The 13,057-nt window shown below is 40.2% G+C and overlaps 1 protein-coding gene across 1 annotated transcript; it reads right to left on the minus strand.

Annotated features, from left to right (window-relative positions):
• Positions 1–9,800: 9,800 nt before the first annotated feature.
• LOC122639023 lies at positions 9,801–10,175 on the minus strand. The gene has a single exon (XM_043831860.1). The coding sequence runs from the start codon at positions 10,173–10,175 to the stop codon at positions 9,801–9,803; it is 375 nt and encodes a 124-aa protein (XP_043687795.1).
• Positions 10,176–13,057: the final 2,882 nt, after the last annotated feature.

Raw genomic sequence — 13,057 nt, forward strand, 5'->3', positions numbered from 1 at the left:
GTGGGTCGAGGAACTACTAAGTGTTCTGTGGGCATACCGCACCATAATGAGGACGTCCATAAGGGAAAGCCCATTCCACCTAGCATATGGCACAGAGGCATTGGCACTAGTAGAGGTCCTCGCCATATCCCATAGAGTACTACACTTTAATGAACGCACCACCTATATTGATGGACTGCGGGCAAACCTAGACTTCCTGGATGAGGTACGAGAGAAGGCATTGCTGAAAAACGTCGCATATCAACAACAAATAGCCATGTATTACAACACCAGAGTGAGAAAGACTATTCCACTAGGGGGACCTAGTCCTAAGGAGAGCAAGTGCATCTCAACCATGGAAGGAAATGAAGTTGTCGACAAATTAGGAAGGACCATACACAATTTCCAAGCAGATATGCCCACGAACCAACCGCTTGAAAACTCCGTGGGGCAAAAAGGTAGACCGTGTCTAGAACTCAGAACACCTGAAGAAGTACTACCAGTAAGAGTACCAGCAACAGTACAGCCAGCAGTAGCAGCAAAGTCACCAGTAGTAACAGTAGTAGTAGTAGCAGTAATAGCAGTAGCAGTAGTGTAGTCAAATGTCAGCAATGATACATAGTAGATTGCATAACAATATCCAAGGATAATTTGAAAATTTTTATTTCAAGTAAATAGTTGATTTTAGGTATACTCGTCTACTTCTACTACTCAATCGGATCACTTCCACCACACCAAGGCATAATGCCACCAAGGTCCGCAGACCACCAAGGCGCAATATCACCAAGGTATTTAGACCACCAAGGCATAATGCCACCAAGGTCCGTAAACCATCAAGGCGTAATGCCACCAAGGTCTGTAGATCACCAAGGCGTAATGCCACCGAGGCCCGTAGACCACCAAGGCGCAATGCCACCAAGGTCCGCAAACCACCAAGGTGTAATGCCACCAAGGTCCGAAAACCACCAAGGTGCAATGCCACCAAGATTCGTAGACCACCAAGGCATAATGCCACCAAGGCCCATAGACCACTAAGGCATAATGCCATCGAGGTCCGTAGACCACCAAGGTTCATAGACCACTAGGATTAAACAACTACTGAAGACAATAGACAACACACATTAACCATAAGGAACAATACGACGAAGAAGATAAGAAGTTAACTACTCTTAACAAGACAAGAAGGTCACAGTAATCACATAGTTCAGAATTCACAAGTTCAACATGCCATATGCACAACAAGTCAAGAAACTTCCGTTGGGGGAGTCAGATCCTCCTTTGGAGGAGAAGCCATCTCTGCCTCAGGAGCGGGTGCCACGCCCTCCTCCACAAGGGCAGTACCCTCATCAGGCTAAGCGACGCCCTCCATGGGCACCACAGTGCTCTCCTTCGTCGGGACATCAGTGGTCACACCAGCGACTGAGGTCAGTGCTATAACACATATAAATCACGAGAAGTCATAGCCAGGAGTCTCCTCAAGAACGTCACATATTTTATCTGTTTACATGGAAATATAGCTTTTCGGATAGCTATACCCTATTCGTATCCATATCCGTTTAGCTTTCGGACGGATTCGGATAGTGCTAAATGGATACGGACATGAATACGGATCATATATTTTATCCGTTTACATGGAAATATAGCTTTTTGGATAGCTATACCCTATCCGTATCCATATCCATTTAGCTTTCGACGGATTCGGATAGTGCTAAACGGATACAAACACAAATATAAAAATGGATTTTGGCTATTCATTTACATCCCTGGTTGTGTGGAGCAGTAATAGGCATATGATGACATGAGCGACATGAGCATTACAAAGTATTAACCATACTAAAATAGAGAGCAGAACAAAACAAAAGAAAAGAGAAATAAAGGATCATAATCATACCATAGCAACAAGAAAATGAGAGCAAGTAGATTACTTGATTTGCTTCAGCAGCAGCTACCCTAATTTATATTCTTGATTCGCTTGGTTTCTCTTACATGAATTGTGATTTTCCCCCCCCCCCCCTCAACCTAATGATACAGTAGTATTGACACATATAATGCTTACCTTTTAGTTCACAATATCACCCCAAAATCACTAATTTGATAGCTCTCAATTTGTGATTTTTGGGAACAAACTTTTTGGACTTCCAATTCCATAGACAATAAGGATATGTAGCTTCAATCAAACATTTGGCTTATACAAACTTGCTTATGAGAAAGTTGTTAAAATTTATTAGTTTGAAACAAAACATGTTTTTTTTTTCAAACTAGATAGAAAAAGTACAAATCACATTCAAATCTTACTCTAAGATCTATTGGGTATATTCTATAACTCTAATATATGTTCTAATATAAATCTACTTAAATAAGGAATAAAGTTGTGGTGGGCCCCACTGGATAAAGCCCATCTAACCTAAAACCCTAGTCTTTCCTATAAATACTAGTGAGGTAGCAATCTGTTTATTCCAAACTTGATATGCTGGGTGTATTGCTTTAAGCAACCTTGTGCTTAAACCTTAAACCTTAATAAGTTCAACTAATTGACACAAGCACAAACAACTCAAAGCAATAAAACAAATAGCCTCAGGATGCTGTAAATAGACGGACCTTTATCGCCCCCAGTACTACTGGGGGTGCTGTGCGCATCGTGCAGCACACCACCGTCCATGTGTGCACGGTGGGGCCCACTATGCACACATGGGCAGTGCTGCATCGCACGATGCGCATAGCATCCCCAATAGTACGGGGGGCGATAATTTTTCGTAAACAAACCCAAATCTTTTTTTTTTCGATAAAATAAATAGACCCAAATCAAGGACAAGGAAAACAGATGAATCACACAGTTCCAAATATATATTCACTAATTGACAGACCAGAAATAACTTTTTTGCCCTTATATGAACATAAGATGGTTTCCCTTACCCAACACCACCAATCCAGCTTCATCACATGCATTGGTGTCTCAATTCCCCATCTTTTCATTATATGGAATGAAGGGAGAGTCAAAGAAAGACTCTTTTCCTTGTCTCGAGGGCAGCTGATCTCAGAAGTCAATCTTTTAAAATGAGAAAATTTACGAAAACCTAATTGAAAACTAATGCAAATGCCCAAACTTAAAATAACCAAATAAACAAAAAAAAAAAAAAAAGGGAAAAGGGATAGGATTCTCCACCACACTGGTATGAAGTGGAATGTGCACACCACACCAATGGCAATGCAAAAACAATATCATCTACATGGGGCCATGTGGGCAAAGTAGGAGAGAAAATAATAATTAAAAAAAATAGGTGCAACAAATTGTTGTCTGGTCGTTTAACCCCTGCACCAGTGTAGGGCCAATGAGAGGATGCATAGAGGCATCAACAGAATGAGATTTTTTATTTCACGAGGATGGTAATTTTGTGCACTCCAATGTGTAAGCACATGATCCACACAATCAGGCAATATTCTTCCCCTCTCCCCCCTCCCAAAAAAAATAAAGGAAAAGAGAACGACACCCAGTTGCACAGCACACACTGCCCCTGTGCCGTGACACAAGGGCATGTGAAATGACTCGGCACCCTTGAACCACCATGTTTGGTTGCCTAATTCTGTGGGATGTAATTTTCCAGACACATGAATCTTATTTTAAAAAACTGTTTGGTTGAAAAAAGCGAATTACCTTCCAAAGATTTACAAAATCTAGAGATTCATCATTTTAGTGTAAAAAGTGAAATCTAAGATTTCACCTCATGAGGTGAAATCCATATTGAAACAAAATTTTGAGACAAGGTATAAAAGGGCATGTATCTTCAGATTCACAAAATAATCAGGGGAACCAAATAATTTATTTTTTCCAAAATATGAATCCACAGAAAGTCCATCTAGAGATTACCATTCAAAATCAATACATGCTTCCACAAATTTACGCAACCAAATGCGGTTATGGAATTGGAGAGGATTTTGTGCCTACAAAGTGTCAACATCTCCACTCCAAACTACACTATCATGTAATTGGAGAGGATTTTTTTTTCTATCTTGAGAAACTTTTTCTTTTCCTTTTTAGACATCCAAACGTAACCTTAAAGTTTTATTAGAAAACTATGTAAACCATTAGAGTGCGTGTTTGTGTGGATTGAAGGCATCGCAAGTGCAATCGCAACGGAAGCGTAAATAGGATCACAGTATCGATGGAAAATTCATTCAAAATAAAGAACGAAGCAAGGATCGATTATTACCTAAGCCTCACAAGTGCAAGACCTCCAACCGATGATAGCCCTTTTACAATCTTTTCACGCACCACACAAGCTTTGCGTTCCCACACGGTCAAGCTTTATGTCTCCTCCATACCACCAAGGAACCACCACCTTGATGCTTTCTAGGATCAAACACCAAAGAAGAGAGAAGGGAGAAAAAAGGATTTAGGAGAGGAGAGAGCTCCAACGATTTTGGGGCTTGTGTGTATCCTTAATTGTGTGTGATTTTGTGATTCCACAAATATATATATATTTGTCTCACAAAATCCCCAAAAATATTGGCTCACATGGGTGTGAGATATTGAGTTACTAAATGTGACTCAAATATCTAACCATCCAATCTTTCTCTAATAGGAAAGATATGCATTGTTAGAGGAATCCAATATTGGGTGGAATATCCAATATTCCCCCATTGGCTTTCCTTTTCTAATAATCTCCTCCATCCTACTGTTAGATCCAATCTTACAAGAGGATCATGAAAAGGAATTCACGATCATCTATTACCTCGTAGATGAATGGAACTAAAAGGAAAGGGGTAGGATCGCAATGGGATACCACTTAGCTTCTAAGAAATATGACATTGAAGATGCTAAGCAGATGCAATAACCTACGCCCAAGGTAAGTAGTTAAAACACGCATCAGTCCCCCACAAAACAATGTTGCATGGTTCAATATAAGGCATGTGTATGAGACTGTCAATCCTTAATGAACCGATACACCGATTGAGAGATTCAATTACCTTGATTGGACCAACAGAAAACATTTTAAACAAAATATTCAAGAAAATAGATAATGTTTTATATATGTAACTAAAAACATTTCTAAAAACATTTTTGAAAATGCTACCGGTACCGGATTTAAGTCCAATCCTATATAGAATACTCTCCTCAACATAAACCCAACGTATGGGATGTGGGTTTCATGTTGGGCATCTCTTTCGAATACAGTCAGGCACTGAGAATCCAGCACACCGATATATAGTCAGAGAGAGACATTAACCTTTGGTACACCAAAACTCTCAACATATGAATGCATCGATAAGGACCCCTCAGGTCAAGGGACCAATCGTGAACTACTTAAGAGAATCTCATTTTCTTTATACTGACAATATACCACATGTGAAATTCTCAATGATCCAGTCCAATGCACACACCATATGTACACTCACATTTGTGTCTTAGAAAAAATCCTCCCTAAGCACACACAATGTGACCACCATGCCGGATGGGATGTCCTGTTCCATCCCCAGTGATGAACAGTTTTAGGTATAAATACCTAAGGACTACAACTGAGCTCAATAACTGATCATGCTAATCAAAACAAGAATTTATTATTCAAATAGAAGGAGATTTGTACATCAGTGCCAGTCACCCATGGACTTCACCCCCATATTCCCAACATGTTTCTCAAAAATACTAGGAGCCAACGCCTTGGCCATGGGGTCAGATAGGTTATCTGCAGTGTCAACCTTAGCTATGGCTACATCACCATGCTGAATAATCTCACAAATTAAGTGATATTTTCGCTCTACATGCTTGTTCCTCTGATGAGCTCTTGGTTCCTTCGCTTGTGCTATAGCTCCCCTATTGTCACATCACAGTGGCATGGGTCGCTCCACTAGCTCAGGGACTACCCCCAGGTCTGTCAAGAATTTCTTGAGCCAGACACCTTCCTTGGCTGCTTCACCAGCTGCCAAGTACCCAGCTTCTGTCGTGGAGTCGGCTGTTGACTTCTGTTTGGCACTCCTCCAAATTATTGCACCCCCACCAATCATAAAAACCATCCTAAAAGTAGACTTTCTGTCATCCTTGTTAGTTTGGAAATCCAAATCCGTATATCCAACTACTGACAACTGATCACAACTATATACAAGGAAGTAATCTTTGGTCCTCCTTAAATACATGAGAATCCCCTTGACAGCTATCCAGTGTTCCTATCCTAGATTGGATTGGATTGATATCGACTCACAATCCCTACGGCAAGCTAATCTTTTATTAACAACTCCTTTTGCAGATATTAAGCAGCAGTTAGTCTCCCAGTGCAGTGCAAACTCTCATACTGAGTTCCTTACAAAGTGTGACCAGGGATAGGCTGAAAGGTTGGCTGGGATGTTGGTGTGGGTGATGGTTGAAGAGATGATGGCAGAACCATGGTGACTTACCCACGGCCAGCTGATTTCTGCACGGCTGTTCCAATCTACCCTCAAGATCTCCCTGAGAGGTTACCTCATGTCCCTATTGAGGCTTTTGACAGCTCTAGTGCCCCGATCTACCAGTTCTCAGGCCCAACTGGCCACACTTGGTTCGATGTCTGTACTTGCCCTGATTGCAGTCATTCAAGAATGAAGCCTGGTCATCTCACATTAGCTCGGGCCTTTGGAGATAAGGTTAACCGAGAAGGTCTTTCCGTCAGCAGCAGTGAAATACTGCTTATGGGGTTTCCAATAGTAAGAGGGGAGAACATGGGGAGCAAGGATGGTCATTGAACAACCTTTGTCTAAAGTAACTATGGTTTGTCTAAGTAACTATGGTTTGTCTAAAGCAACTATAGTTTGTCTAAAGTAACTATAGTTTGTCTGTAATCATGGTCAGTTTGTATGGTTTGTCTGTAGCTGTGGTTAATTTGTAAGCCTATAAATATGGCTAGTCTTCTTTGTATTAATCAAGGCTTGGTATACAACATGGCATACATCAGACTTCCAACTGCCAAAGCATAAGAAACTCTCTTCATATTCTCAATTTCCTCAGGAGTTTGAGGACTTTGTGACTTGGATAAATCGATTTCATGTCTGAGAGGCATATAACCTCTCTTTGAATCCTGCATGTTGAACCTCTCAAGTACTTTGTCAATGTAGGTGGATTGGGACAATTCCAACATCCTCTTCTTGCGATCTCACAAGCTTTATTCCTAGGATGTAGCTAGCTTCACCTAGATCCTTCATCGAGAATGTTTTAGATAACCACATCTTTATAGATGAAAGTAACTCCACATCATTCCAAATGAGTACTATCATCCACATATAGGATTAGGAAACAGACAGCACTCCCACAGACTTTCTTATACACACATGGCTCATCAATGTTTTGTTCAAACTCAAAATCCTTGATAGTTTGATCAAAATGGATGTTCCATGATTTGAAAGCTTGTTTTAGTCCATAAATAGACCTCAACAATCTGCATATCTTATTTTCCTCTCCTGGAGAGACAAAACCCTCTGATTGATTCATGTATATGACCTCATCAAGATATCCGTTAAGAAAAGTGATCTGTACATCCATCTGTCAGATTTCATAGTCATGGTATGTAGCAATTGACAATAGAATCCGAATGGATTTAATCATCGCTACAAGTGAGAAGGCTTCATCATAGTCAACACCCTCTTTTTTGGGTATATCCCTTCGCTACCAATCTTACCTTGAAGCGTTCCACCTTTCCATCCACACCTCTCTTCCTCTTGTAGATCCATTTACACCCTATGGGTTTTACCCCAACTGGCAGATCTTCAAGAGTCCAGACATGGTTAGAATCTATAGAATCTATTTCACTGCGCATAGCTTCCTGCCATTTCACCGAGTCAACGTCCTTAAGAGCCTCAACGTAAGTATAAGGATCTGTGTCTGAACAATCAGACACCATGTGGAAATCTTTCACCTTTTGATCCTCCTCCGTGAGAAGGTTCAAACTAGTTGGTGGCCTGATAGACCTCCCACTCCTCCTAGGCTCTTGAGGCTATTGCTCGACCGTGGGTACGTCAACTGGAACCTTTATCTATGCTGAAGGTACTTGGCCATTAGTTATTTCTTTAATGACCACTAGATCTGATCTCGGTGAGATCATATCATCCTCAAGAAAAGTCGCATGCTTATTAACTATGACTTTCTAATTAACAAGGTTATAGAAGTAGTAGCCTATTGTAGTCTTAGGGTATCCTAAGAAATAGCATCTATCTGTTCGGGATTCCAACTTATTCGTCTGTTGTTTCTTTACCTGCGCTATGCAACCCCACACCTTGAGATGTTGAAGACTTGGCTTACGCCGATACCACAACTCAAAAGGTGTTCTGGTCACAGACTTTATTGGTATCCTGTTCAGTATATAGATGGTAGTTTTCAGTGCGAAACCCCAAAAATTCAATGACAGTTCCGAATAACTCAACATGGACCGAACCATGTCCAACAAGTTTCGATTCCTCCTTTCTGAAACTCCATTCTGTTGAGGTGTTACCAGGGCTGTCAACTGGGTTATTATCCCAGCGTCTTTCAGATAGTCCCTGAACTCATTTGATAAGTACTCTCCTCCTCAATCAGATCGAAGGCACTTGATGCAATTACCCAACTATTTTTCAACCTCCACTCAAAATTGCTTGAATTTATCAAAGGTTTCCGACTTGCGGTGTATCAAGTAAATATAACCATAATGAGAGTAGTCATCAGTGAAGGTCACGAAGTATTCCTAACCATACCTTGCCTGAACGTTGATGGGTCCATATACATCTGAGTGTATCAATTCTAATACTGCTTCGGCTCTTCTTCCCTTATTAGAGAAGGGTTTCTTGGTCATTTTTCCTTATAGACACGACTCATAGGTTGGATAAGGTTCTACCTTCAATAATTCCAAAGGCCCATCCTTCACCAATCTATTTATCCTTTCTACTCCAATATGACCTAACCTCAAGTGCCAAAGGTATATAGAATTATCTTGGGCTGATTTTCTTTTTAAAGAATTATTGGAGATCTCATTAACCTCTAGTACTGGTTTTAAGAGATACAATCCGTTATCCAGTAGGCCAGAAGCAATAAAAGAATTGTTCAACCGAGTAGGTAACTTATTACCAAAAAGGAAAGTATAACTATCCAAAACAAGCTTACTAACAAAAACAATATTTCTCCTAAAATGAGGAACATAAAAACAATCTCTCAAAACTAAAGTACTATTATCAAAAACTAAAGTAAAATCTCCAACTGCCTCAGCACCCGTACCCGTTTACAACCGAACTTCATCCTTACTCAGTCTTCTTATCAGCTTAAATCCCTGCAACAAGTTGCAAATATGAGCGGTAGACCCCGAGTCCACCAACCATGTGTTAGTAGGTTCCTCTGAGAAATTAGACTCATAAAGGACTAAAGTTTCAGAAATACCTTCTTCCTATTTCTCCTGCTTCTTTTTCTGAGCAGCCAGGAAAGCACGACATTCCTTCTGCCAATGTCCGTCCTTCTTACAATAGAAACAAGCCTCCTTGCTCTTGTTCTTCTGAATTCCCTTATCGCCAACCTTAGGGTTTTTACCCTTGTTAACCTTCTTCTTCTTCTTCTTGCCCTTGGGCTTTGAGGAAGAAGACTTGTCCTCTATAGTCAAGACCTCCACTTTCTACTTCTTGGATGCAGCTTCCACCTCTTGCAACATGTTGCCCAGCTCAGGGAGTTCCACGAAAAGTTTATTCATATTGTAATTGACAATAAACGATCCATAGATGTCTTGAGGCAATGAGTGGAAGATGACATCCGTCTTATAATTCAGTTTGAATAAAGTTCCAAGGTTCTCCAGATCCAGGAACAAGTTCCTCAGTTTCATGACATGGTCAATAACCGGAGTACCTTAAGCCATCTTCGTGCCATGGAGGAGTGTCACCAGTTGATGATGGGCATGACGTTCTTCCCTCCCATACATCTCCTTCAACTCCTCCATCATATCCTTGGTCAAGTACATATCCTTGACCAAATCAGCGATGGTTTTCTTCAGAGAACTCAACACGAGGAGTTTTGCCTTAGAGTTTTTCTGTCGAAACAACTTATAGGTAGGCTTAGAATCAGGGCTCTCCTCATTAGGGAATCCAGGCTCATCTTCATCCAGGACAGACATTAGACCTTCCGCAGATAGGAGTAACTTGATGTTCCTCCTCCAATCAACATAGTTAGAGCTGGTTAAAACATGGTCTTTGATAAGGGCGGCATAGTTCATTTGGGTTGACATTTTTAAAATCTACATGATGTACAAAAATTACTAATTAGCATGATCTACAACCATTGAAATAAATGGGGTACGAACAATCAATGGTCTGTCACACCCCAAGCTTCCCTGTAGCTTGTAGGGCATGAATTGGAAACGATCAATCCTCATGCTCTTGACTTAGCCTATCGGAGTTCATCATTTGCATCTTGGTTGGGTGGACTATTCTGTCTGTCACTTAGACTTCCAATGTATTTGGCCACCTGAGTGTCATGCCCATTCCTATCAGCTGACACACACTCAAATCAAGTGTTTACCCTTAATTTCGAAGGAAACTATGGTGTTTGTGAGGTAATGCCTATTATCATAGAACACATACCACTGACCACATTCTCTACCTATCACATGTGAGATGAGTGCAGACAATTCCATCAATTCATCCAAATATTATCCTATCGGCATCTACAATGGTGGATCAATGACATTTCTACACTGACCAACTAAGGGAGGCCATGAGAATCCCACCAACCAGGGTTTCCCATATCACACTTGTAGTATAATGAGGAAAATGGGAACGCATATAAACCACAAGTATACATCCAATGTATAAACAAAATAGCACATCCATCCAAGAAAAACTATAAACACAAATACACCAATGGTTATGGGATAGTATTTTTAATCAATGTGAGTTCATAACTAAGACAAACTCACTTTGACCAAAAATGGATGGGAGCAATCATAGCCTCATATATTACTCCCACACATGGCAAAATTAGTGTGATAATGCATATGTAACTATCTATTGCAGGGAAATTCCAAAATCACAATAAATAAGGACACTTCAAGTGAGCAAGTCATTCCTTCAATCTTCTCTCCAACGAACCGACAAGATCCCTGATCCATGATCCATGATCCATAATCCATGATCCACGAGGTTACAATAAATATTTTTAAACTAAGCTAAAAAATATTACAATCCTTTCCAAATAAATAAAATTACATAACAGGAAACCAGTCCACCAAAATTGAACTGCTTGGAGGATAAAAAAGAAAATTACATATAAAATCACAACCATGCCATACCTAACACACACATACATCTAATGCATGTAATTTTTATATCCCATAACCACGGTCCTCATTACACTTATGATGCTAAAAAATTAATATTTCAACATTTATGTGAAAATTACCCAAAATACAAAAAACATCATTACCATGGCAATTCAAGTCATAATGATTGTGTGCATCCAATGCATCCATCATGTATCCATTACCATGATAATTTATGTCATAATGGTTGTGTGCATTACATGACCATTACCATGACAATCTAATGTCACTATGATCATGTACATCACATAGCCATTACCATGACAACTTATGTCATAATGGTCATGACACATGCCCCCACAAAGCCATCACATACATGCTTACAATAAAATCATTAAACCATAAAATATCATAAGCCATTATGCACATGGCGAAGGTGGGTGAATGAAAGAATCTTTTCACACATCTTTTTCTAAGAGATCTTCCCAATAAAACAAGCCAGAAATATTTTTTTTTTTTTTGAAAAACTACTACATAAAATAGCCAAATCAAAACACATAAACATGGGAAGATCATATACATAAAGTGCACAAAGGCACCTATGCATCACCACACACGGCAGGGCTGCCAAACCACGCATGCGGCAGGCAGCCATGGTGCGCGCAAGGGGGGTAGGCCGCAGCAAGGGGTGGGATGCATGAAGCTAGGGGTGCGCACAGGCAGCAAGCCCGCCGCCCCTTGTGCGTATGCATCTCACTCCAAAAATTTTTTTTATTTTTTTATTAAACAAAGTGGAATAAAAATTTTATGAGCATCACCACATTAATGAACAAATAAATTGAAAACAACCCCATCAATTAAGAGGCTCTGATACCATTGAAGGCATCGCAAGTGCGATCACAACGGAAGCATGAATAGGATCACAGTATCGATGGAAAAGTCATTCAAAATAAAGAACGAAACAAGGATCGATTATTACTTAAGCCTCACAAGTGCAAGACCTCCAACCGATGATAGCCCTTTCACAATCGTTCCAGGTACCACGCAAGCTTTGCATTCCCATACGGTCAAGCTTTATGTCTCCTCCACACCATCAAGGAACCACCACCTTGATGCCTTCTAGAATCAAACACTAAAGAAGAGAGAAGGGAGAAAAACGGATTTGGGAGAGGAGAGAGCTCCAACGATTTTTGGGCTTGTGTGTATCCTTAATTGTGTGTGATTTTGTGATTCCACAAATATATATATTTGTCTCACAAAATCCCCAAAAATATTGGCTCACATGGGTGTGAGATATTGAGTTACTAAATGTGACTCAAATATCTACCCATCAAATCTTTCTCTAATAGGAAAGATATGCATTGTTAGAGGAATCCAATATTGGGTGGAATATCTAATATTCTCCCATTGGCTTTCCTTTTCTAACAACCTCAAACCACAACCCTGTTTCATGGTAGCTACGAGAGAGAATGAAGTTGTGGGGGTGTAGAGAATGAAGTTGTGGGGGTGTAGTTTGTTCAACCTTGATTCCTGTAGGCAACAAGGTCTACATCTCTATGGAGAGCATGGTTTGAGGTATCAGATCGGATTGGTCGATTTTGATCGGTATTGACCGAGATCGATACTGATCCGAACCAGATATGGTTAAAAATGTAAAAAAAAAATTTTTTTTTATGAGAAAATAGAAACAAAAGTGTCATATTTACCCGAGTTTGGCTGATCCGATTCTAATCCGATCCGATCCGATCCAGCCGATACCGAGATCACGAACCATTATTCGAGAGTCTCAGCGATGGCATCATGTGTGGTTTTGCGAAAAGCCTGCGCGGAGCCGATTATAATTATTTGAT

Source organism: Telopea speciosissima, chromosome 9 (assembly GCF_018873765.1).
Source record: "Telopea speciosissima isolate NSW1024214 ecotype Mountain lineage chromosome 9, Tspe_v1, whole genome shotgun sequence".
Lineage (NCBI taxonomy): Eukaryota > Viridiplantae > Streptophyta > Magnoliopsida > Proteales > Proteaceae > Telopea > Telopea speciosissima.